Source organism: Aulonocara sp. 'chitande type north' Nkhata Bay, linkage group LG14 (assembly GCF_057382095.1).
Source record: "Aulonocara sp. 'chitande type north' Nkhata Bay isolate Kocher_YH1m ecotype deep benthic linkage group LG14, A_spYH_male_GT1.1, whole genome shotgun sequence".
NCBI lineage: Eukaryota > Metazoa > Chordata > Actinopteri > Cichliformes > Cichlidae > Aulonocara > Aulonocara sp. 'chitande type north' Nkhata Bay.
The window spans coordinates 3,097,737-3,124,875 of NC_141357.1; the positions used below are offsets into that span (position 1 = coordinate 3,097,737).

Sequence of the window (27,139 nt, forward strand, 5' to 3'; positions counted from 1 at the left end):
ACACAAAGAAAACTTCACGCTTTAGTTGTGAACAGCATGTGAGTTGCCCAGTGAGAGGATGCCAAAGTGTGTTCTCTGTAAAATCTACATTTGCCTCTCATATGTGTAGAAAACACAAACGTTTAGAAAACGTGATTTGTGGTTCAAACAAAGAGTCCAACCACAAGTGCCACCATACAGTAAGGTGCCAGTGTATCATTTACAGAAGACCCTGGTATGGATGGGTCTAATTTCAGTATGTTTTACATTAAAGCACAGGGACAGCATCTTCTGCCAACATCTACCATTCAAACTGTTGTTGAAGAAATACGAAGACTTGGGACAGATGTATACATTGAATAGACTAAGCTGATGAACAGAATCAACTTTTTGGGATTTACTTACCTGGATCATTGAGCATGCATCAAGGTGATACTCTTGGCTTGTTTAGTTTCATGTGCTGTTGCTTCCACACTAATACACTGACTAACACAACCATATAGGTTGAGCCAGTAAGACATTCAAACCCTTGTCATTAAAGGTCTTCATTAGTTTTTGTTGTTGATTTTTTTAAATTCTCAGGTTCCTTCTGCTTTGCTGCTGAGACATTCATGTTGAGCATTGACAAGAAGATTGTCAACAACCGTATCACAACCTCTGCCATCTGCCTAATGTTTGGCACTTAGGCTACGTCCACACGTACCCGGGTATTTTTGAAAACGCAGATTTTTCTATGCGTTTGCGCCTTTCGTCCACATGTAAACGGCGTTTTCGGTAACTGAAAACGGAGATTTTTAAAAACTCCTGCCAGGGTGGATATTTTCAAAATATTTGTAATATTTGCATATTACAATAATTCAATAATTAAAATACTTATGATTAGAAACTGCGAAACTAAAGGAGAATTATTATTTTTAAAAATCTGATAATTATAGGAAACTTATTCTGAATCACTCCGCGTCGCCTGCGTGACCCTGGGAGTCAAGGTGACGAGGATGTCTTCTGACATGTGGCCAAAATTTGATCTTGCACGCATTATGTGCAAAATCAGTTATAGCTACTGATGCTGAATCAAGTATATCATATTGAGAGCATGAGGGTGGGAATGGATGTTTGTGTCTGTGTGTGCCTGTATGTCTGTGTCTATATGTCAGGTTGGGTGTCAGGCGCCACCTCTCTGGGGACATCTTAGGCCCTCCAAGGTTTGGAGGCCTATCTCCCCCCACCACCACTTCCCCTTCCAGTGGCGGACTCCCTCAGACATCGGTGCGTTGGTGGTTCTTTGTGTCCGGGGATGGGCGTCCAGGTACACACCGGCTCACTCCTTGGCGGCCGCTTATCGGGGCCTGGAGCCTGGGGCTCGCTCGGGCCCCTTCGGAGGTGGGGTGCCCCCGGCCTCTCGGCCTGGGGCTCGGTCACTCAGGCACGGCTGGCTGCCGGCGGAGCTCACGGGCGCGTCACTGCAACTCCCCCTGGCTTCTGCTCCGCGGCTGCTGAGTGAGCCCTCATCTGGGACTCTCCTCAGCTCTTTCTGGGACAGTGGCGCAGCTGCCCCTCTGTTGGTCTTCCTTGGTCTCTTGTGTTCTGGGGGCATCTGGATGTCTGGAGTTTTGATCTCCTCCATACCTGCTTCATGCCCTGGAGGACGGGGCTGTGGCCCCCCCACACCCTCTAGCAGATCATTACATGAAGGAACCTTTTAAAAAACAAAAAACAAGCGCGTCCATGCTCACAGGTGTACACACGGGTGATCACACCCACAAACTACACCCTTTTTGGCTCCTACCTCAAAGCACACTGTGTTCTGTTGATCTTATGTGCTGCACAATAATGTTTAATATTTAGTATTTACTGTCATATTCCCATATATCATTGTGATGTTGTTTATTCTATTACTCTTGTTCTCTTCTGCTTGTTTTCTTTTTTCTTTCTCAACAGGTGATCCAGGTGATCGATAGATGCATTTTTTTCTTTTTTTTTTCTGCTCATTCTGTTGGTTTTTGTCTTTTGCCCTTCTCCCCCGTCCCTCTTCTCAGCTGTTTCTCTTTCCCTCTTTCTTTCTCCCCTTCTTTCCCCCAGTCAAGTCTGTCCCGTATTCAGTAAGTGAAAATAAAATAAACAATAAAAGGTGAATCAAATGGACCATTACGGCAAGGCTGGGATGGTCAGTTTGGTAAAGTAAATCCGTTGGGCATCTTTCTTTGCCTTTAGACAACAATTCTGATGCAAAAGAGCCAAACAGGACAGGCAAAAAAAAAAAAAAAAGTATATCATATTTATGTGAGTGCATTGTGTATTGCCGTGTCTGTACAGGTGTCCAGATGTATGTTATGTGCTCGGTGAGAAATTGAAACTGTGTGCATGCAATAAGCAGGTTGGAGGTTTCTCACCTGACTTTAGCTGTTTTATTTTCAACAGACTGATGCTTAAATAAAATAAGAATAAGTGCTGAACATGAATTCATTATTAAACATCACTGAAACTCTATGCAGCCTTACTGACAATGTGTCCATAATTCACAAATATTATGGATGACATTCATTTATCATGAAATGTTGTTCACAGTCACCAAGAACACACAAAGTTATTCTTTACTATGAGCTGTACATTTTTAATTTACATGCAGCTAAAATGTGAATTTGCAAATGAATTCTATCAGCAGGACATTTTTACTGTTTAAACATGCTAACAAGCAGAGTTTGGTGCTGTGATCTTTGGTTTAAAACATGAAATTTAGTCATTTACAGTGCAAAACCATTTTTCTCACCTTCTACCAATCTTAAGGCTTTCATAAAGAGTGAGTTCTGCTGCGGGCCTCTCATTGTCTGTGTGTAGAAATAGCATATGATGATATAAAGCCATGTTTTGACATTTAAATCCGTAATTTGTCTGATTATGTCACGATTAACACAGATGATCTTTTTGTTTTCTCGTAGCTGAGCTGGTGAGTCCTGTCAGCGTACGCCAGATGTTAATCTCCAACCTGAGGAACCGTCCTTTGAGCCCCAGCCATGTGGACTCTATGAAAAATCTGGTCCTCTCATTAAACCACAACCTGGTTACGGGGACGAAGGCGTTTCCTTATATTGCCTTCAGGGGATTCTTTAACAAACTGCTGCTGACGACACCTTTCACCCATGTGCCAGAGAGCCAGTTGGAGAACACCACTCCATCTCCTCCTACCAACTCACCAGCTGGTTTAATGGTGCTGCCTGCAGGGTCCCACCTCCATTCATGGTTCCTCACACCTCTGCTTCCAGAGAAGGCAGATCTTTCTGTCCTGAAGGCAGATCAGAGGAACTGCGTCTGCACCCTGGATGTCGACGGCGACACCATCACCAGAGTCATTTCCACTGTGTATTGCACAGAGGAAAGGGAAATGACAAATCGATGGAGAGTTACAGACTACACCTCTGATGGCAGAGTAATCATGTCGGTGCTCTGCCAGTTTCTGAAGAGGTTTACACAGGGTGCAAAGAGGAAGCCTGCAGAGGAGGAGAGCAGCAGCAGGAGCCCCACTCCACCAAGGAAACGTCTCCGGCTGTGATCAGCAATGAAGCCTTTCCTGGACATATGGAACATGGATGTTACATATGGATGTTTCCTCGTGCTTTGGAGCAAACTTTCTAACTCCTCATGTCTGCGATGTGTCTGGAAAGGCTGGAAACATCTCTCCATCTTACACAGAGACCATCATGATGCGGCTAGTCTGAGGAGTTATTTCTGTACATATGTATATAGGTTTTTTTTTTTTATTGAGATACACAGGTCAGCGTTTTCAGTGCGTCTTGCACTTTTCTTTATTTCTTGGTGCTGGCCTGTGTGTTTGATATGACTGCAAGGACTACAAGACTGACTTTATTATGTAATCTGCGTAAAATGAACCAATAATCCATGAAGACAGTGCAAAGTGTAAATTATCATCTTCTGCATCTCAGACATTGGCGAGAATGAACAATGTGGTAAGTAAAAAGTAATGTTCTGTTTCTAAAATGATGTCCCAAAATATTAGAAAACATCTAGTCCAGCCTAGAAGTAATAAATGCATGAAGTAGTTTTTCAGCGTCACTCTGAGACAGGATATTTCTTATTTCAGAGATATTACACAAAGATTGGAATTGGAAGAAATCAGTTCTAGATATTTGTTTAATATGTGCGTTGAAGGACATGTCCTGGTCAATAATGACTCCAAGGTTCCTCACAGCGTTACTGGAGGCCAAGGTAATGCCATCCAGAGTAAGAGTCTGGTTAGATACCATATTTCTAAGATTTTCAGGGCGAGTACAATAACCTCAGTTTGATCTGAATTTAGAAGCAGAAAATTAGAGGCCATCCAGGTCTTTATGTCTTTAAGACATTCCTGCAGTTTAACTAATTGGTGTGTGTTACCTGGCTTCATAGATAAATAAAGTTGGGTGTCCTCTGCATAGCAGTGAAAATGTATGCTATGCCTTCTGATGATACTGCATTTAAATTGTAATTGGTCCTAGCACATCCATAATTAACCTTAGATAAATATGATACAAACCACTGCAGAAATCAATACCTACAGGATGCTCTAATTGCTTTAATAAAATATTACGGTCAAAAGTTTTGAACGTTGCACTGAGGCCATGAGAAGATGATGTGTAACCTTCACTAAAGCTGTTTCTGTGCTGTGATGAGCTCTGAAATCTGACTGAAACTGTTCAAATAAGCCATTCCTCTGAAAATTATCTGTTAGCTTTTTAAAAATTATTTTTTCAAGAATCTTTGAGATAAAAGGAAGTTTGGCGATTCGCCTCTAACTAGGTAGGACAGCAGGGTCAAGAGGTGGCTTTTTAAATCAGTGTTTGGTTTTTTTATGTGTCTATGTACAGAACAGAAGTCTGAACAGACCAACGACCTGCCAGAGAAATCCTCCTCCAAGCGCTCTGCTTCTCCATCTGTGGAGCTGCAGCTCAACGCTGGCCGGCTGCAGCTTGACGGTCTTCCTCCAGGGGCCGGAGCTGCAGGCCCTGGTCTATGAGTGGCCCAGGTACGACTATTGGACCGCAGAACCAGCAGCAGGCCAATCAGCCGACCTGGGACTCCAAATTCCAACACTTCATCCACCCCAACCCCCTCAGAGGAGCAGAACGATGGAGAGGAGGAGGCAGCAGAGCCTGAGGATGAAGTTCAGGGTGCAGAGCTCGAGAGTTCTACAGTTTCTGCTCCGACCCTGCGACTCCTCAAGAGACTCTTTCAGCTCCTAATAGCGGCTGCTATGGAGAGAAACCCCACTCAGTTTCAGCTGGATTCAGGACGTCATCGCTCTCCAGTGCAGTATCATGCGACACCATCAAACAGAAGGCCTCATCAACAGAGTGGCACTTTGAGAAGCAAATACACAATCAAGTGGAACATCAGGGGACATGAAAAAGGCTGAGCTACAGAACAGACTGAAGGCTGGGAGAACGGCATCAGCTTCTGCCTCTGGACTGGTGAACCACATAGGAACAGAAACGGTTAAGAAGGAACCTGAGAGCACTGTAAATGCATGTGCCCAACAGAACTGCCCCACTGCCCCCACGATATGGCCCCACAGTGGCCAACAGAACCACAGGAGCCAGACAGAGCCCCAGGAGGAGTGTGTGAGCACCGATGAAAAGCCCTCCTCAATCACCAGCAGTTCCTTCACAGATGCACCATCTAGAGGCAGCCAGGAGCACGACACAGTAAAGTTTGGATCAGCACCTACTCCAGGTACACATCAGAAATGTCAAAGCTGCAGTCTAAATGTATCACTTTATACAGCTAATAATAATAATAATGATAATAATAGTAATAATGATAATAATAATAATTTATTCTAATAATACTTTAAAGTGTAAGAGATAATGTACAGTAACCATAGTGATTACGAGGGCCCCACCCTGGAGCCAGGCCTGGGGAAGAGCTCAAGGGAGTCTAACCAGAGACTGTGTTTTAGCCCATGCAGTCTGGCTGTGTACAGGCTAAAGAGATGACATAGGCCCACCCCCCATGTGCTCACCACTTGGAGGAGGTGTTGTGGGGGTTTTGAGCAGTGTGTCGGTTGGCAGCCTTTATGTACATGGGATGATCATTTTTTTTTGGTATTGAGAATTGCATAATTCTATTGTATTAGTACTGACTAGTACATTTCTGGGATGGTGACAGATGACCGAAGTGTGAATCCATTGTCACTGCTATGGTACCAATCAGTGGCGGCTGGCCCATAGGGGGCGCTCGGGCTCCGCCCCCCCAAATGTGGAGGAGTAAAAATATATATTTTTAAAAAATTCATCAATGATAGTTTTACTATGTGTGTGCCCATATACAGCCAGGCGTATTTTAACATTTTCACCAGCTGACTCATTAAAGTTCAACCAACAAACGGTGTTTTTCTTCTTCTGGGGCGCTCGTCAAAGCGCCCTTGATATGCAGCGAAATAGCCTATCATTAAATGGTTGCCAGGGGAAAATAATAAATATTTGACCTATCAGCGTCGCTGAATTAAATGGTTTGGGGGCGCTTAAAATTGCGCCCCTGCAGAAAACGCGCGAAGATTTGCTGTTCTAGAATTTTACCTCAGTCAGTAGCCTAAGTGAGCTATAAGGTCAGAGAGAGACGATGGCAGCGGTATTGTTAACGGTTGAGGCACAGCCTCCCCCAAATTCGGTTAGATCGCTTCTAACCTACCCTTTTGCCAGAAGGACAATGGCAGAAAAACTGCAAGTTAAAGAGTTGGGACCTGACAAGCCCGAAATTCAACTAACCCAGGCAACGAAGGAGAAGTCAAAAGCATACAACAGGACTTTTTGTCGGAGTTGGTTCCAGCGCAAGTCGTGGCTGACAGGCTGTGGAACAGCTAATGCACTTTTTTGTTTCCCGTGCATACTGTTCAAAAGTGACAAGTGTGATTTGACGTGGACACAATCTGGACAAACCGACTTAAAGCACCTCTCCGAACGAATCAAGAAACATGAAAGCTCACGAGTTCATATGGACAACAGTGTAAAGCTAGCTGTGCTAGGGAAAACTAGCATAGCGGCGCAGCTAGATGATGGACATCGGATTGCTTTAAGAAGGCACAACGAAGAGGTAGATAAAAACCGTCATATTTTATCTAAAATCATCGATTGTATTAAGTTTTGTGGTGCTTTTGAGCTAGCAATGCGGGGACGCATTTAGCCCACCCCCCCAATCAGTTTACAGTTGTTGTTTTCAATAGTTATTTTTCATTCATTCATTCAAAAAAAAAAAAAAATCTGTTCATGTTCATTTTTACAAATCTATACAAATGGCCAGAATATGGTTGTTCATTTTAAATTTAAATTAAAATTGTGTTGTTTGATGTACTCATTAACCCTTTACAGCCGATCGGAGCGGGCACGCTCTGTTTTGCGTAACTATTTTTAAATCCCGGTAGCTCTGCAACCAAGTAAGCTAGCGCAATAATTTTTTTTGCATATGAAACTGGAGGAGTTGTACTTACATCTTATGCCATCAGCTTGTCCTCGGTCACAGTTTCCTTCCACATATAGCTTTGCAAAAACTGCATAAAAATCACTTGCAGCAACAAAAACATGATATTCCAGAAACACGCTTCGCCGATCCATCAGCTGTTTGTAACACTTCCTACGTCCATCAGCGCGAACTATCACATGACCGCATGACCTGCCCGAAACCGGAAGTGACGTCATTTTGCGGAAATGTAGTTTTTCACGATCGAGGCCTTATGAGCTTGTGTTTTACTTGTTATGTGTTTTAAAAAGTTATGTTTGACTTTATGACTTTCTGTGTCGTTTCTGGGATGCTTAAGACTCATATTGCACTGCTGGAAATAGTTTATTTTGATGCATATGCTGTTATTTTGCAAATTTGCACTATAATATTTATTTTTGTTTTTCCCTGCAGTATATAAAAATTGGTGTATTTCAAAAATAAAACTATGAAGACACTCAAAATAAATTTCCTGTGGTGGGAAACTAGTTTGTGTAACTTTTTTGTATTTACAGTTTTGAGGGATAAGCCTCTTAAATTTCTCTAACTAGAAATATATGTTAAAAAAACAAAAACGATTTTCAATTTTTTTGTAGTTTATTGCACTTTTTTGCAATTTATGTAATTACTATGCACCTAATGCAGACATATTATTAAAGTTTGGGCTATAATGGTTGTATTGATGTATAGCAACTTGAAATGCTCCCAAAAATGGCTCCACAGCATGTAAAAATATAATATAAGCTCTGGCGAACTTGGTTCTATGGTAGGTCTTAAAGGGTTAAATGGGTCATTTTAGTCGATATCATAAAAATTGCCCCCCCTGAGATTTTTTTCAGGAGCCGCCACTGGTACCAATAGTATTACAGTGCAATATTAGTGACACAGCACGAGTTAAATCTAAGCACAAAAACAGCCTTTAGTGTTTTCTCTGGAAATTGTAAGTACAAGTAAAAACATAACACTGTAGTTTAACAGTAATTAAAGTAAACTAAACTTGTAATTCTAAAGTCATCATACAGGCTTGTTGTTTCTGCCTGTAGTACTAGCCAGGGCTGCAACTATTCATCGAGTAATTTGATTACAAGAAATACTCCTGCTGTTTCATTTAATGCATGACTCTTTAGAGCTTGTCACATAGAGCTTGTTAACTTAACACTGATGTCAGATCAGTTTCTTTCACCAGCAGATGCAAAATTATCAGAGTGGATGGTGTTTGGTCAGTGAATTATTTATTTAGTTTACTAAGAGTAAGACAAAAAACAGCATTTTTATTTGGTACAGACTGCTCAGGTGGGAAGCTGACTTGGTATCTGACATCTCTTTACGTTTACTTGCCACAGACTGGACAGAGCAGTGTCAGGTGACAACATACATGTCTGTCTCAAAGGGGACAGTAAATCATGGGTGGACTATTGACAGATTTTACAAACCAAAATAACTGACATGGGCAAGACCGTATCGATCGGAGGTTCTGAGTTTTGATTCATTTTCGATGTGATAGGAGAGAGGTCCAGATAAACGACTGGCATTAACTGGGAAAAAAGTGGACATTGGTGTGGTCAGAAATTACTTCTGATAACAGTGCTTCTGTCAGTTTGCTGTAACTCTTCATGCAGTAGACACAGCAGTAAGATGTGCTGTTGATTTTTATTGGGATCCTTGACTCCCAAAACCCCAAGCACACTCATGATAGTTAAAGGAGATGAAATAATGTTGCAACAAGTTCTCGTGACTCTTTGAAGTGTGTTAAATGAAGTCTTTTTGTAGAAATTTTGCAAGTGTATCAACCAGTTGGAGTGACTTTTTAGACACTGAAACACTTACACAGCTGGGCCGTCATATTCAATGTCAGTTTGTCTCTTTTTTCCTCTCCTGTCCCTCAGACATAAAGGCTGCTCCTGCACTGACGGACTCACTGCTGCCCAACACACTGCCCTCCATCACCAACCTGTCCAGCTGCATGAAGGATGGAAAAGAGGAGGATGGGGGTGAGTTTGTCACTCTGCGGCCACATGTGACAGTTTAAGAGCCTTCGTATTGCTGTGTTCTGCTATGAAGCACACGAAGATGTAATTAGCTTCTAGCGGTTGTGTGTGTGTGTGTGTGTGTGTGTGTGTGTGTGTGTGTGTGTGTGTGTGTGTGCAGGGATCGAGCTGGACAAACTGGATGCAGAGATGATGTTACATGTTGTAAGCTGTCATCTCTGCTGGTCATGCACTTCTGCATTTTTATAATCTGGTGTGTTGTTGCATTGCTGCTGCAGCTGGGTTAAAGTCTGTTTTTAATGGCATCCTAACATCATATCAGTACAGAAGTTTAGAGGTTCACAGGTTTCACAGAGGGAGATGTTGAAACTTTGAAACTTGGCAAAAACTTTAAAATTCCTCGGCTTCCAACTTTGACTTCTTCTCCTTCTATACCAGCGCTGATTTGGAGGACGGGCAACACCTATTGTTCAGAAGAATACTGCAGCACGTACATGCACCGTAACAGCTAGCATGAATGGATATAGCTGTGTGATGGTCTTACTGGTGACACACAAAGCTGCCAACACAGCAGGTGTACCACGGCCCTTAGTTTGATCTGTTAGCTTTTTAAAAATTATTTTTTTTAAGAATTTTTGAGATGAAAGGAAGATTAGAGATTCATCTATAATTTGCTAAGACAGCAGGGTCAAGAGATGGCTTTTTAAATCCGTGTTTGGGTTTTGTTTGCGAATATGTACAGAAAAGAGAACAGAAGTCTGAACAGACCAGCGGCCTGCCAGAGAAATCCTCCTCCAAGCGCTCTGCTTCTCCAGCCATGAAACTGGAGCTCAACGCTGGCCCACTGCGGCTTGAGGGTCTTCCTCCGGGGGCCGGAGCTGCAGGCCCTTGTCTACGAGTGGCCCAGGTACAACTGTTGGACCGCAGAACCAGCAGCAGGCTAAGCAGCTAACCTGGACAAATTCCAACACTTCATCCACCCCAACCCCCTCAGAGGAGCAGAACGATGGAGAGGAGGAGGCAGCAGAGCCTGAGGATGAAGTTCAGGGTGCAGAGCTCGAGAGTTCTACAGTTTCTGCTCCGACCCCGCGACTCCTCAAGAGGCCCTTTCAGCTCCTAATAGCGGCTGCTATGGAGAGAAACCCCACTCAGTTTCAGCTGCCGAGTGAGCTCACGTGCACCACTGCACTACCAGGTCAGTCAGTCATAATGACTACCAAAATATGATTTCTTTCAGCACCCTAAGTTTAAAATACCTCTTTATATATGCAATTTAGACTGTTTCTTCAATGTTGCTCTTTTGTTTGGATTTCTAGGCAGCAGTAAACGGAGGAAAAAAGAAGAGCTGCTTGGAAAGCCCTTCAGGCGGCCTCAGCATGAACTGGATCCCAATGGTCTAGTCCCTTTGCCAGTCAAAATCTGCTTTTCATGCAACAGGTCAGGAGTTCTGGAGCACAGTGCAAAGAGGTAGACGAAGCCCTGAAGTGATGACAGCAGGTACTAATTCTATTTATTTGGTCTCTCAGGAGTTGCAGGTTGGCTCCATTGATCCAGTGCGATTACTGTCCCCTCCTGTTCCACATGGACTGTCTGGATCCTCCACTCACAGCTTTACCTGCCGGCAAATGGATGTGTCCAAACCATGTGGAGCACTTAGTAGTAAGATGCACTGTGCTGATTCTAAGCTAAAGCTGCTTTCCCTTTCCTTTTATTGATGTAAATTTGTATTGATATATTTTTGTTTGCTATGCAGCTGAATCAGAGGAGCCTCAGCCTGTCCAGCCGCTGTCAGCTCTTCGATCAGTTCCAGGACAGGATGTCCCAGCACGCAGTTAAGTTGGACTTCCTGCGTAGAGTACATCGACAAAATGCTCCCAACCACCACTCACCAGCGCAACAAGAAAACCATCAAGGTAGACGTACGTCTCAGTGTGACGGTGCAGTGTGTTGGATTTCATATAATCGTTTTTTCTTGGCCACTGGAACACAGGTGGAGATCTAGGAAATGAATGGCTTTAATAATATACCGTATTTCCCGGACTACAAAGCGCACCTGAATATTAGCCGCACAAGCTAAAATCAGGGGAAAATCCTGTTTTGTACATACATTAGCCGCACCTGACTAAAAGCCGCAGGTGTTTCAATGTTGACTTATCATATGTAAGAGAATATGCACAAAGGGAATTGTCAGGAAAGAGATGGCTGTTTGGAGACACACCCCTTTTATTAATATTTTGAAAAACAAGTTATGGGTACATATTTGCACATGTAGTACATAACAGTAACCTACAGCACACCAGAAAATAGATTCGGACTACCTTTTAGGCTCAGGTGCAGCGACACGGCTTTAACAAGAAGAAAAGTCAGTCATTCACCATCTTTCTCTTCTTCCTGCGCTCTAAAACCACCAAAGTCCTCTTCTCCAGTGTCGGATACAAACAGGCTCAGGATGGCTTCGTCATCCACTCTCCGCTTCTCTCCTTCGTTGTCACTTTCAAAACCAAAGAAATCCTCGTTGTCAGTGTCAGAGTCGAACACCCTCAGAAGGGCCGTGGCGGTGTCCTCCTCTCCATCATGCAGCAGTCCAGCCCTTCAAAATCCGTTGATCATGGATGTTTTCACACTTTTCCACGCTGTCAGAATCCACCGGTGGAGTTGAGCATAACTTGCTTTTCGCAAGTTTATCGCCGCTCATCATCCACGCCTCCCGCTGAATGCGTAGCGCTACTTTGAAGTTTGTTTTTCGCGCTACTTCGTACGGGACTACGTTGCCTGGCGGACGGACATGTGACCAACATACCACTCTTGAACCCCGATCCTTCCGCCAGGCAACATGCAAGGTGTTACTAAAGGACAAGATCAGAGAGGCTAAGGACAATTACAGGAGGAAGCTGGAGTGGAAACTCCAGCAGAACAGCATGAGAGAGGTGTGGAGGGGCATGAAGACCATCACTGGATTCAGGCCAACCAACAGCAGGGGAGCTGAGGGAGGTGAGAATAGAGCCGACGAGTTGAATCTGTTTTTCAATAGATTCGACACCACAGTGTCTGCTCCCACCCCCACAACCTCACCTGCAGTCAGCCTGGAATCCAGAGCCACACCACTGTGCCAGCCTCTCTCTTCACATGTTGCCTCCTGTGAGATTCCTGACACCCCTCCCCCACCCATCACCTTCACTCAATACCAGGTTGAGATGCAAATGAGGAGACTTCACTCAGGCAAGTCTGCTGGACCAGACGGAGTGAGTCCCCTTGTCCTCAAGACCTGTGCCCCCCAGCTGTGTGGAGTCTTTCATAAACTGTTTATGCTGAGTCTGAGTCTGCAGAGGGTCCCGGTGATGTGGAAGACATCATGCCTCGTCCCTGTACCAAAGACGCCTCGTCCCAGTGGCCCCCAGGATTACAGGCCCGTGGCATTGACCTCCCACATCATGAAGACCCTGGAAAGGCTCATCCTGGACCAGCTGCGACCCATAGTAAGACCACATCTGGATCCCCTTCAGTTCGCTTATCAGCCTCGTCTCGGAACAGAGGACGCCATCATCTACCTGCTCAATCGTGTCTACACCCATCTGGACCAGCCGGCGAGCACTGTGAGGGTCATGTTTTTTGACTTTTCCAGTGCTTTCAACACCATCAGGCCGACCCTCCTGGGTGATAAGTTAGCAGCGATGCAGGTGGATGCTTCTCTGGTGTCCTGGATTGTTGATTACCTGACAGGAAGACCACAATATGTACGTCTCCCACAGTGTGTGTCTGACAAGGTGATTAGCAACACAGGGGCACCACAGGGGACTGTCCTCTCCCCCTTCCTCTTCACCCTCTACACCACAGACTTCAGCCACTGCACAGAGACCTGCCATCTTCAGAAGTTTTCTGATGACTCTGCGGTGGTTGGATGCATCAGCAGGGATGATGAGACAGAGTACCGGGCTGTGGTCGACTCCTTTGTCACGTGGTGTGAGCAGAATCATCTGCAGCTCAACATGGCAAAGACCAAGGAACTGATCGTGGACTTCAGGAAGACCAGGAAACACTTGACCCCTGTTTCAATCCAGGGGCTCAGTGTTGACATTGTGGAGGACTATAAATACCTTGGAGTACACATTGACAATAAACTGGACTGGGCTAAAAACACCACAGCACTTTACAGGAAGGGCCAGAGTCGTCTCTATTTTTTGAGGCGACTGAGGTCCTTCAACATCTGCCAGAAAATGCTGAGGATTTTCTATGAGTCTGTTGTGGCCAGTGCGATCCTCTATGCTGTTGCATGCTGGGGGAGCAGGCTGAGGGTCGCAGATGCCAACAGACTTAATAAACTGATCCGTAAGGCCAGCAATGTTGTGGGGATGGAGCTGGACTCCCTCAAGGTGGTGTCGGAGAGGCGGATGCTGTCCAAGATAAAGACAATGTTGGATAACACCTCCCACCCACTCCATGACATGCTGGCCAGTCACAGGAGCTCGTTCAGTGAGAGACTGAGATTACCGAAAAGCACCACTGAACGACACAGGAAATCATTCCTGCCTGTGGCCATCTCCCTGTACAACGCATCCACTTAACACACTGTTTGCTGCTACAACTACACATGTTTCTTTTCCAACTATTTATTTATAAGTGACTTATGTATGTATGTATGTATGTATATATATGTATATATTGTACTATTCTTAGTTAGCGTATTGTCTGTCTTGTCTTAATGTTGGTTTAAAATGGAGCACTGTAACAAAAAATAATTTCAACTTCAGTGGTGGAACTGGTTTAGCTTTCGTACCTCAGATACACAACAAAGCACTATTTTTGGTAGCGCATGCTAGCGGGCCGACGTTATTACCGTGTTTTTTGGAAAATACGGCACACTTAAAATCAATCCTTTGATTTTTCTCAAAATAGACAGTGCCCCTTATAATCCCGTGCGCCTTATGTATGAATTCTGGTTGTGTTTACTGACCTCGAAACGATTTTATGTACACGGCGCTCGAAAATCTGTCAAATGTTTCAGTACAACTTTGCTAAGCTACGAAGCCGCACCGCTTGATGGATTGTCGGAGCGTTACGGCTGTCGTAGGCGGAGCCTCACGGAGTGATATGTACTGTGCTTCAACATAATATTACCGTACACTGTGTGTATAACCTCTTAAGTTTTGTGGATATTATACATGGTTATGCTGAGGATATGTCGGCCAATTTCCACTGGAAATGTCTTTTTGGTTAAACTGTCAGCAAGGAATTTGCATTTGCACTGTTAAACTTTTATATAACTTTAATGCACATAAAAAACAGCTGCTTGATTAAGTGAAAATACATTGATGGGGTTTTCTTTGCACTAATAAAGTTGAGGAGTTGTAAAGTGTTTTGTCTAGTGTCAATTATATAGTTATCGCAAATTTTCAAATGTATATTGTGATAAGTTTTAAGAACAGGCTCAAGACCCACCTTTTTAATTTAGCTTTTACTTAGCGTTTATTTATTTTTTATGCTTATTTATTCTATCCTGTTATTCTATTATTAATTTAGGATTTACCTAATATTTTTTGATTTTATTCTTATTCATTTTTTAATCTTCTTACTCTATTTATATTTATATTTATATTGTATCCTGTTGTTATTTATTTTATCATTTTACCCTGTATATATCGTATTGCGTCATATCTCCAGTGTTTCCTCGGAGGGCGCTCTCTGCACCGGGGCTGTTATTGACCGTGGCTGCTGGGTCTCTGGGGTCCTCTCAGCCTGGTTGGGGGGCTCCTTGGCCTCCCTCCTGCTGTGTGCCTGTGACCGGCTCCCGGTGCAGACGGCTCTCTGTTATAATGTTTCCTCACTTGGCTCATGTGAGCCCAGCCCAATTTTTACTCTTTAAGTGTGCGCGTGTGTGTATGTGTGTGTGGGTGGGGGGATATATGTGTATTGAGAGTGTGGGGAGTGAGTTGGAGGGTGGGGTGGGCTGCTTTTAACTATGTAAAGCACTTTGTGCTACATTTTTTCTGTATGAAAAGTGCTTTATAAATAAAGATTGATTGATTGATTGATTGAAATATTTTTGGTCATATCGCCCTGCTCTACCTAGATACTGACATACTGTCTTTTTTTCAGCTTCTGAAATTTAAGCAGTTGTGCACTTGTATATGAAGTGATGCTATGTTTAGACACATCTGAACGTACTGGTTAATTTGCTAGAAAGTGTTAAATTGTCTCTAACACCAAGTGTGGTTCAATTTCTTACTCTTAAACCCCCCAAATTACTATCCAAAATATACAGAATGCTTTCTAAAACAGATGAATCAATATCACTTCCTATTGCAAAATGGGAAGCGGATTTATCAGTTAACTTAGACCAAAACTTCTGGTCTCAGATTTGCTTAAAAACCTTTCATCTAATTAGAAATCCCAGTCTTCAATTAATTCAATACAAAATATTACATAGAGTGCACTATACAGGTCATCGGATGTTCAAGATGGGCTTTACGTCTACCAACAACTGCTCACACTGCCAAACCAATTCACCGGACAATTACATCCACGCTCTTTGGTTCTGTCCACCAGTTCAGAAGTTTTGGCGCGAGATATGTGAAGACTTATCGAAGTGTCTGAAATGTAACATTCCAACTTCCCCCTTAGTGTGTTTGTTGGGCAGCTTAGATAATGTCACTTCAGAAAAGAATATCGCCCATATGGTTTTCACTGCCCTATGCATAGCCAAGAAAACAGTCCTCATGAACTGGAAAAATAAAAATAATCTTAATTCTAACCAATATAGAAATTATCTATTAGATTACATTAGTCTTGATACAGCCTCTGCCACCACATCAGATCAATTGCTCTGGGCTCCTTTGATCAGCTCCATCACCTAGTGGGGGTGGGGGGGTCATAGTTTGGTCCCGCCTTCAATGTTGTGATTGGTGTGGGGGTAGGGACAGGCTTAGGGCGTCGGGGGGGTTCCCCGGAGGCATCTTCCTTGGGGGGCTCAACCCGGGGTAGCGGTCATGTCCGGTTAGGGGCTCTGTTGGCTCTCAGGTGACTGTTTCCTCGCGGCTGCGTGCAGCGGGGCTAGGGGAGGGTCTGTGCTGACGGACGTGGGTTACTGACCTGGTAGCCTGGCTGCCCCTGGGTGGGTCCGGGATGGGCGTGAGGTTCTGGGGGCGCTCCGTCTCTGGGCTGGGACCCGGACCGGGCCTCGGGGGCTTGGGTCCTGGTTGATGTGTTGCCGGGGTTGTGGGCGGGTGGGTGCATGGGGGCCCAGCCCTGGAGCAGGGTGCCGCCGGTGCGTCGAGCCACCTGGGGGGCTCTTCAACTGGTGGGGGAGATTGTCACATCTTGCAGGAGCTTTCCTCTCCTCAGGAGCTCCCTCTGCAGGAGGGGGAGATACAGGAGAGGTGGAGGAAGATCTCAGCCTGGGTGTTTATTGTCTTATGTAGTCTGGAAGATGAGTGGATGGTGGGGTGGGTGCAGTTTTCTCTGTGGTGGGGTTGGGTGGACTGTCCCGGGCTCTGTGGGGCCGGGCGGCGCTGCTGCACTGGGCCCAGTCTGGATGGGCCTGGGCCCCCTTTCCCTGGCGGGTCGCGGAGTATGGGGGTGCCTACTGGGGTCAGCGGGGGAGCTCGCCCCAGGGAGGGGTCACTTGCCCCTCCCTTCCTTCCCTCCCCATCTCCAGCTGCCTCCCTCTTCCCGCTCCACCACAACCACCCACACATGCAGGGCCTTGGAGTAGGGGTATGTCACCAGGGTGCAGAGGAGGCTACCCCCCTCTGTCCCCTTCTGGCTGCCTCTGCCTCAATTTTATCCCACAACTTAGACATTCACATTACTCACACTCTCATTACACATACATATAGGATCTTGGGGGTGGGCACGATACACGGAGTCCAAAGTACCATCAGGGTGTACACCCCACCCCTGGCATCGTTGCCCACCTCTCAATTTTAAATACACGTAGACATTGAGGGCTAGCAGGAGGGACCATGCGCTTACCTGCTGCTCTCTGGCAGGTAGCTCCATGCCCTCCTGGGTTTTAAATGCACCTTAGAACACACATGCATCAACACTACAATGAGCGGGTGGAGGGAGGTTTGGAGTCTTCTCTCACCCCCATTCTCTGCGACCTGCTGGAGCAGGGGGGCTAGGACTAGGAGGAGGAGTTGGCCGTCCGACTGCGGTCTGGAGTGTGGAGCCTTCCTGCTGCTGCGGAGTCGGGGCGGTCTGCCTCCCCCCACCGCAGGGAAAAGGGTAACACCACCTGGGTCTGGGTGCAATTCCCCCCTCCAGGGGCAAGGGTACCTAGACCCGGTTTGTAGAGTACGCTTGGGGAGTGTGATCGTGTGTACAGCGTCTCTTTATGTCTGTCTCCACGTTGGTTGAGTGTGGAGTAAGTGCATATGAGAGCATGAGGGTGGGAATGGATGTTTGTGTCTGTGTGTGCCTGTATGTCTGTGTCTATATGTCAGGTTGGGTGTCAGACGCCACCTCTCTGGGGACATCTCAGGCCCTCCAAGGTTTGGAGGCCTATCTCCCCCTACCACCACTTCCCCTGCCAGTGGCGGACTCCCTCAGACATCGGTGCGTTGGTGGTTCTTTGTGTCCGGGGATGGGCGTCCAGGTACACACCGGCTCACTCCTTGGCGGCCGCTTATCGGGGCCTGGAGCCTGGGGCTCGCTCGGGCCACTTCGGAGGTGGGGTGCCCCCGGCCTCTCGGCCTGGGGCTCGGTCACTCAGGCACGGCTGGCTGCCGGCGGAGCTCACGGGCGCGTCACTGCAACTCCCCCTGGCTTCTGCTCCGCGGCTGCTGAGTGAGCCCTCATCTGGGACTCTCCTCAGCTCTTTCCGGGACAGTGGCGCAGCTGCCCCTCTGTTGGTCTTTCTTGGTCTCTTGTGTTCTGGGGGCCTCTGGATGTCTGGAGTTTTGATCTCCTCCACACCTGCTTCACGCCCTGGAGGACGTGGCTGTGGCCCCCCCACACCCTCTAGCAGATCATTACATGAAGGAACCTTTTAAAAAACAAAAAACAAACGCGTCCATGCTCACAGGTGTACACACGGGTGATCACACCCACAAACTACACCCTTTTTGGCTCCTACCTCAAAGCACACTGTGTGCTGTTGATCTTATGTGCTGCACAATAATGTTTAACATTTAGTATTTACTGTCATATTCCCATATATCATTGTGATGTTGTTTATTCTATTACTCTTGTTCTCTTCTGCTTGTTTTCTTTTTTCTTTCTCAGCAGGTGATCCAGGTGATCGATAGATGCATTTTTTTTTCTCTGCCCGTTCTGTTGGTTTTTGTCTTTTGCCCTTCTCCCCCGTCCCTCTTCTCAGCTGTTTCTCTTTCCCTCTTTCTTTCTCCCCTTCTTTCCCCCAGTCAAGTCTGTCCCGTATTCAGTAAGTGAAAATAAAATAAACAATAAAAGGTGAATCAAATGGACCATTACGGCAAGGCTGGGATGGTCAGTTTGGTAAAGTAAATCCGTTGGGCATCTTTCTTTGCCTTTAGACAACAATTCTGATGCAAAAGAGCCAAACGGGACAGGCAAAAAAAAAAAAAAAATTGTCTCTAACAGTCAGTGTTTTTATTCAGGTGCCAGATGCCATCAAGTCCCAGTACCAGAATCCTCCGCCCATGCTGCTTCCTGCAGGGGTGCGCCAGCTGGAGCTGGTTTGTAGTGGCATTCCTGACCATCAGCCCACAAAGCATTTCACCACAGAGGCTGAGCAGCAGGAGGTAGGCACAAGAGAAACCAGCAGCTGCCTAACATGTTCTTTAAGTCAGATTGTAATGATAGTTCCCTCAAAACAGGCTTTTGTGTGCTACAATCTGTGTCATCTGATGTAATAGGATGTGAGATTAATAGGAGAGCAGCGTAACCTCCTAAGACCCAAACTCTTTCATGGCATGCATTTTTAATTTCTCTTTGCTATTTGGGCTGATTGGGACCTGATGAATGTAAAACCAAAGAATTATCAGATTTTATTTTTTACCTGATGTTTGTTTCTGAGAAAAATGAGATCCACATATGAGGACATTCGATTTAAATTTCAATAGAACAGTGGCAGTATAACGTCCTCGCATGTGGAAATCAGGCCTTTGTAGAGCAACATTTAGTATTTTGGTCTAGCCAACCCAAAATGTGATGTTCACATATGTGGACACCAGGTCCTAGGAGGTTAAGGATGATTGATCGCTTTCCTTTTCATTTTGGATGATTGGATGAGAGTTTGGACAAGAAGTTTTTAGAGAGTTAGATTTTTGGTGTAGATGAGTGAAACACTGACACATCCTGTGTACTGTGTTTATCAGAAAGTAACAGAAAATTCAGTTTCAGAAGTTCTGAAAGCTGAACCAACTGCTTCACGGCACTTTGCAACAGTTGCATTAGAAAGTCTGTTTTTTTCACAGACTGTAGAGCTTTGAGTAATTTGAAAATTGCAGCAAAAGATAAATTCTGGTATCTGTTTGTTTGTGTGATATAAATGAATCCTTGATGAAGGGGAGGGCCTCTCAACAGAACTGCTGGTTGCTTCTTTATAAAAACATACATGTGTTGTGTTGAACAGTGGCTTCAGGATGTCATCGCTCTCCAGTGCAGTATCATGCGACACCTATCCATCAAACAGAAGGCCTCATCAACAGAGTGGCACTTTGAGCAGAAAGCAAATACACAATCAAGTGGAGCATCAGAAGACATGAAAACTCAGGCCTCATTAGAAAGGACTTCTTCCCCTGACCTCTGCTCTAAAGCTTGCAGTACACCCAGTGACTCCCAGGGGGCCTCTCTTTCCAAGGACAGCCCATCAGGGCTAGTTCTTTGCAAATGCACCGTGACACCATGTCAGAACTGTAGGAAACCTAATGGGCCTCTGGAATTGGTTCAGCCTCCCAGAGCCAATGGACCTGTAGACTGTAACAGTGCCTCAGATTCCTGCAGGCAGGCTGAGCTACAGAACAGACTGAAGGCTGGGAAAACGCCATCAGCTTCTGCCTCTGGACTGGTGAACCACATAGGAACAGAAACGGTTAAGAAGGAACCCGAGAGCACTGTAAATGCATGTGCCCAACAGAACTGCCCCACTGCCCCCACGATATGGCCCCACAGTGGCCAACAGAACCACAGGAGCCAGACAGAGCCCCAGGAGGAGTGTGTGAGCACCGATGAAAAGCCCTCCTCAATCACCAGCAGTTCCTTCACAGATGCACCATCTAGAGGCAGCCAGGAGCACGACACAGTAAAGTTTGGATCAGCACCTACTCCAGGTACACATCAGAAATGTCAAAGCTGCAGTCTAAATGTATCACTTTATACAGCTAATAATAATAATGATGATAATAATAGTAATAATATACTCAAGTAATCATTATGTTACTCTCTCCTCATTATACATGTAACGGTGGCCATGGTGTGCATGAGAGAACATTTAATTTGAGGCTATAGCAACATTATTTTGCATATTTAAATTAATATAAATACATTTTTAACTTTAAGAAATTGTGTTAATAGTCATGCTGTTAGGCTGAATTATTATTAGTATTAACATCTCCACTTTCATAACGTCTGTTTTGCATTAAAGCACAGAGAAGGCCTCAGAACTGAGAATGGTTATATGCTCACCTTTCTTCACTGCAGCCACTACATGCTTGTTTGAAGGCTTACACACATTCACTCGCACACTTTAACACACATGCATTCACACGCGTGCACACTGACCAACTCTGCTTCATCCAGGAGATGCAATACTGTCAGAACTCTTTTTTTTCCCCTTATAATGTAAGAAAGAGCTCCAAGCAGATGGGAAGAAGGCCTTTTTATTTCATGCCTCAGTCTAGGATGCATAGCTTATTTTATTTGGCAGATCACTTAAAATTGTGATTCTGTTATTTCTACTTTTAATAATTTATCAGTTTTTGTCTTTAGGAAAATGTTTCTTCAAGAAAGTGGAAATGTGATTGTGATATGGGATGTAAATACAGTGAAAGAGTTGAGCTCTTTTGGCAGATACTGTGTATTGTTAAACTATCAAAACAAGCATTTTCTAAAGTGGAAACAAATGAAACGTTCATTTTAAAAGACCTGAGTTTTCTCTCTTTTGAATGTTTACTGTTGCTATTAATTGAATACTCACTGCTGACATAATCGATGGTGCTAACAGTTTTCTTACATATTTTGTGTCGTGCAGCCCCATTTACCAAAAGGATACATGGCCATTTAAGAGCACATTTTATTTTCAGTTACTGAGTTATGAAGAAAAAAAAGTTATTCAGATACAACTTGCTTTGCCTTCTATCTCAGTAATAGTTCCTGTGCACTTTTTTCCTTTATAGTGAACTATCAAAAACTGTCTTTTTTCTGGTCCTTCTTTTATCTCATTTCATCAGTTTGTCTCTTTTTTCCTCTCCTGTCCCTCAGACATAAAGGCTGCTCCTGCACTGACGGACTCACTGCTGCCCAACACACTGCCCTCCATCACCAACCTGTCCAGCTGCATGAAGGATGGAAAAGAGGAGGATGGGGGTGAGTTTGTCACTCTGCGGCCACATGTGACAGTTTAAGAGCCTTCGTATTGCTGTGTTCTGCTATGAAACACACGAAGATGTAATTAGCTTCTAGCGGTTGTGTGCGTTTGTGTTTTTGTGCACATTGATCGAGCTGGACAAACTGGATGCAGAGATGATCAAGCTCTTGGCCTATCAGAGGATCCAGCAGCTCTTTGCTCCCAAAGTGCCCAGCACTCAACCTCCCCCCACCACCAGCACTACCCCAAAAACCTCAGCACCCCACCCAAACAGTAAGACACCTTTGCACTACAGTTTAGTCTGTTTACTTGTCAAGAAGTCAGTTTTTCTGCTGTTTGATTGCTGTTTTGTTGTAATTATTAAAACCTACACTCTCCTCCTCCCAGGTCAGAAAAAGGTGCAAGCCAGAGCGGTCTTTTACCCTCTGACAGGAAGAGGAGCAGCTGTCAGCATGTGCTATAGGACGTTACACATAGGATCAGGTAGGACATTCAGTCGCTGTGACTTTGACCCTGCTGCATTCTGTGCCCTGGCTCTGAGCCACTCTTAGGTTTCACCTGTGATGGGGAAAGGTTCACGTAGGAGAACAGCATTAAAGCTGCTCTCACGTAGTTTTTTTTTTACCAGTTCACCAAACTCTAGTTAATCATGTTTGATTTAGGTTATATTCTTGCCTCGTGACTAAAGTTTAGTAAGACCGAAGTAGAACATAGGTAGGGCCCCATCATACCTGCTGTGTGGTGCCTGGCAAATGTCACCGTACAGCAAAGTTGATGTTACATGTTGTAAGCTGTCATCTCTGCTGGTCATGCACTTCTGCATTTTTATAATCTGGTGTGTTGTTGCATTGCTGCTGCAGCTGGGTTAAAGTCTGTTTTTAATGGCATCCTAACATCATATCAGTACAGAAGTTTAGAGGTTCACAGGTTTCACAGAGGGAGATGTTGAAACTTTGAAACTTGGCAAAAACTTTAAAATTCCTCGGCTTCCAACTTTGACTTCTTCTCCTTCTATACCAGCGCTGATTTGGAGGACGGGCAACACCTATTGTTCAGAAGAATACTGCAGCACGTACATGCACCGTAACAGCTAGCATGAATGGATATAGCTGTGTGATGGTCTTACTGGTGACACACAAAGCTGCCAACACAGCAGGTGTACCAGGGCCCCTGGTTTGGTGTCTTGGCTCTGAGCTAATCACTCTTACAGATATAAAACTGGGAAGTGATGCAGAAGCAGTGTGATGGTCACCCCATCATTCATCAGCTTGCAGAACCACCAGACAGATTTGCTGACGTGCTTGGAGTCATTGCACTGCCTGATCCTTGGTGACTGTTTTTGGACTTTAACTCCTGGGAATGTTTTGCAGTTGTCTTGCATGTTTTCCACTTGAATAGTGAATAATCTTTCTCATGGTAGAATTATGAGCGTGTTTGGGACTGGCTTCATGCAACTTCAGATACTGACATGCAGCACTCATTTATTCTTTAAGACATCTTTCCTCTTTGGCATTATGTCGACACACACCAGAATGCTTCTGAGTTTATAGAGGTGGTCACTCGTGCTGATAAGTTAATCAGTTGTGTTTGATTAGCAGTATGTACCTGCTACTTGTCATCTTTATTTCTATGGAAGCAACAAGGGTTTGCTTAGTGCTTCATACACTAATTCTGCATTTTGGCTTAGTTTTGTCAAATACATGACACTGTAATGTCATATTTTACAGTTCATCTGAGGTTATATATCAAGACTTAATTTCAAGACCTGCTAAAAACAAGATGATTTTTATTTTGTCCCAATATGTAAACCTTGACAGAAGGTATCCTTTTAACCATGACTGTACTTCTGCACGACAGGCAGCAGTACACGACAGAGTATAATATAATAATGTACTGAGCCTGTACTAGCTCCCAATCTCTGCATCATTAGTCAGGTTGAGTGATAGTTGATACCGTCATCTTTAAATCGGAGTATTTTAAGCAAGTTGTCTGTGAAAGTAAGTTCTTAGACCTGTGAGGGTCACAACAGGACCATGTGGAATAAAAACTACTGAACAAAAACACAATATGTCACATTGGAGTGCAGGTCATTAAAATACATTTTGACACGTCAATATTGCAGAAAAAAATCCATGTTGCAAATCTGTATTCTTTGTGTTGTGGGAAAGGGTGTTTAAGTCTTTAACTGTTTCTTTAAGGTGCTGACATGGATGTGTGCCTTACAAACTACGGTCACTGCAACTACGTATCGGGGAAACATGCCTGTATTTTCTATGACGAGGTGAGGCTGTTAAACTACATCACTCTGCAGAGCACTCCTGTGGTTGTTAGTGACCAAGATGTAAATTGTGTGTGTGTGTGTGTCTTTGTCGTCCTTCAGAATACCAAGCATTATGAGCTTCTGAACTATAGCGAGCATGGCACCACAGTGGATAATGTCCTGTACTCGTGCGATTTCTCTGAGAAGACCTCACCATGTCCACCCGGTGGCCTGGTAGCCAAAGTCCAAGGAATCATTCGTAAGTACATCTCCGTCATCTGTTTGGATTGGCTTGAAGGAACCCAGGTCTGTGTGCCCAGTTTGACTGCTGATGAGGTTGTCACTCATAGATTTTGTATGAACCTTTTATGAATATCGATCCATCTTCTTCCACTTAGCCACTCATCTGTATGTGTTCTGGTTAAAATAGTTAAAATTTTAATTGTGAAGAAATCATAACATCATTGCTTCTGTAAATTAAAGGAATACTTTAATTTATACTCTAATACTGAAAAGAATCAGTTTTAGTTTGGCTAGAATTTCAGGAAGTGTACCCCCCCCCATGTGCTTAATGTCAGTGTGCTGTTTGTTACACTGACACTGCTCCTGCAGTATTGGTCAGCTTTTAGTGTTCTTCATCCAAATTGTGGTCAAGGTCACATTTGTCATTCTTAATGGGTACATGTAATTAGTTTGAGTAGAGAACCAGTTCTCCATCTGTTGTAGGTTCTGGTTAGAGTGCCAGCTTGAAGTGCAGGAAAAAACACAAACCATGAGTTTGGTGTTGGAGTTCATCTCCATCCATAATGGCGATCTAGCCAGCGAGCCTGCTGGTAGAGAAAACACCAAATGGGAAAGAACGGGCTGGCTTATTATTAGCTATTGCAATTGCAAAGTAAAAGTAAGGATGTAGTAAACGTACAGTACAGTGGTAAACTTGGTGCATGTGGCATTGTAGCAATGAGAAAGGTAAATAAAGTGTAAAATGAGCAGTCAGATATACTTGTTCTGTGGCAGACCACGTTATGTAAAGTCTGAATGTTGCTGTATCACATAAAGCTTCCAGTCTTAATCTGTTATTAAAGATCATTTGGACAGATGTTTGATTAGTAAAGAGCTGCAGTGTGAAACAGCATTAAATCAGATTTCTCTGTAACTGTTTATAGATGATGAGTGTAAAACATGTTTGCCAGAGTTCAGCTTTCCACATGATTTTAGTCTCATTTTCAAAACAAAGTGTTCATTTTTATTTTGTGGATAAAATGTAATCAGTGAAATCTTTTCATGGTTGCATTGTCTCCACATTAATGGAGTTTACTGTGACACTAGTCTGTACAGACGTCTTTCTCAGACCTGCTGCATTTCTTCTTTGCGTAGGTCGCAGTAAGAAACGGGAAGAGAACGAGGGAGCCAACTCCATGGTGGGGTTGTTGCCAGTAGGAGGAGTGATGAGTAGCCAACGTCAGAGTGGTGCTGAGCCGTCTTGTAGCTGCAAAGCGAGTAGCTCCAGTCTAATTGGAGGCAGTGGGGCGGGCTGGGAGGGCACGGCCCTGCTCCACCATGGCAGCTACATCAAACTGGGCTGCCTCCAATTTGTCTTTAGCATCACTGAGTTTGCCAGTAAGCAGCCCAAAGAGGAGCAGGCCACTACACCTGCTGCCAGTTGCACAAGCACCACCACCAGCAGCAGCAGTGTCATCAGCACCACCCTCAGCACCACCGCTAACACCTCCACACCACCACCACCCAGCACTGCCACAACAAGCGGCTTTTCCAACCAGGATGAGGCTGACTCTGAGACTGTACCTCCCCACCAAGTGCCCGTACTGCGTTCTAACTCTGTTCCATAATCCGCACAGGAAGCCCCGCCCTCCCTCTTATTTTGCACCTTCTGTGTCACGATGAAGGGAAAGCTGCACAGCTGGTTGGTCAACAGGGAAAAGTTCTTTTTTTTCTTTTTTTTTTTTTTAAATGGTTTATATCTTTGCATGAACTTGAAGTATTATTGACAATCTCTTTTTTTCTTTTTTCTTTTAAATGACTGACGTAACCGTTAGGACCGTTAGGACTTTGAGCAAACATTACTTCCTTGGGCTCAATCTTTGTTTTTGCCAGTATATTAGTTATGTATGGTGTAACCTTTTTGTCAGTCAGCCCATTTAGCACAAACATTTTTTTTTCTTTGTAGTATTCAATTCCATACATTCTAATTTCTTTTGCTGCTTTTGCACCACAGGTAGCTATATATGTATGAAAACATACATGCTTATACACTATAACATGTATATATAATGTAAATACATTTTAATTCAGTGCCTCTCGATTGGAGAAACATTGGATTTCATGTAGATTTGCCATTTTTTGGTTTTTAACTGTACAGCTCATTGAATTTGTGATACTGTGTAGAGTACCAGACGTTTTGTGATAAAACTTGTTCTTAGTCTGTACTTTCCGCTGTAGTCCATCTGTAAATACCGTATAGTTTTAGCACTCATTTTAACATCTTGTGCTGCTGTGTATATAAGCACTCTGTCTGTACCTGCTTGTCTGTTCAAACCTGTAAATACAGAAAGATTTTCTAAGAACAAACTCAGTGTTTATGCCTGTTATTTTCAGCCTTGTTCTAGGTCCACTTTGAGCTCTAGTTTGGTTTTCACTTTCTGAGACAGCAAGTTCAGTACTGACAGGGGTGGATCTACAGGGGTGGCATTGGGTGGGCATGTGCCACCCTAAAATAATCTTTGCCACACCCTAGTTGTTTGCATATGACATGTTGCTTATTAAAATAAGTTAGCATTAACACTTTGAGCCTAGCTGCAATTAACGTTGAATATAAATTCTAAAAAATGAATATATTGCATAGCGTTATCCTCCCTCCCCTATTAGAAAATGGTTCAGCCCTGCTTTATTTCTTGTTGTCGG

General features: G+C 44.3%; 1 protein-coding gene and 1 pseudogene across 2 annotated transcripts; both read left to right on the forward strand.

Moving 5' to 3' along the window:
- The first annotated feature begins 398 nt into the window (after window positions 1–398).
- On the forward strand, window positions 399–3,623 carry LOC147313879 (uncharacterized). The gene is made up of 3 exons (XM_086262686.1): window positions 399–408; window positions 562–624; window positions 2,916–3,623. Exons 1-3 carry the CDS (start codon window positions 399–401, stop codon window positions 3,524–3,526), a joined length of 684 nt encoding a protein of 227 aa, XP_086118812.1. The 3' UTR covers window positions 3,527–3,623.
- A 1,773-nt stretch (window positions 3,624–5,396) lies between these two features.
- Window positions 5,397–26,816, forward strand: LOC147313880 (PHD finger protein 12-like; annotated as a pseudogene). The gene is made up of 14 exons (XR_015124803.1): window positions 5,397–5,703; window positions 9,351–9,455; window positions 10,195–10,647; window positions 10,769–10,889; window positions 10,979–11,111; window positions 11,206–11,365; window positions 19,028–19,171; window positions 20,005–20,701; window positions 21,852–21,991; window positions 22,053–22,230; window positions 22,345–22,440; window positions 24,156–24,238; window positions 24,338–24,476; window positions 25,595–26,816. The product of XR_015124803.1 is annotated as a PHD finger protein 12-like (transcript).
- The last annotated feature ends 323 nt before the right edge of the window (window positions 26,817–27,139 follow it).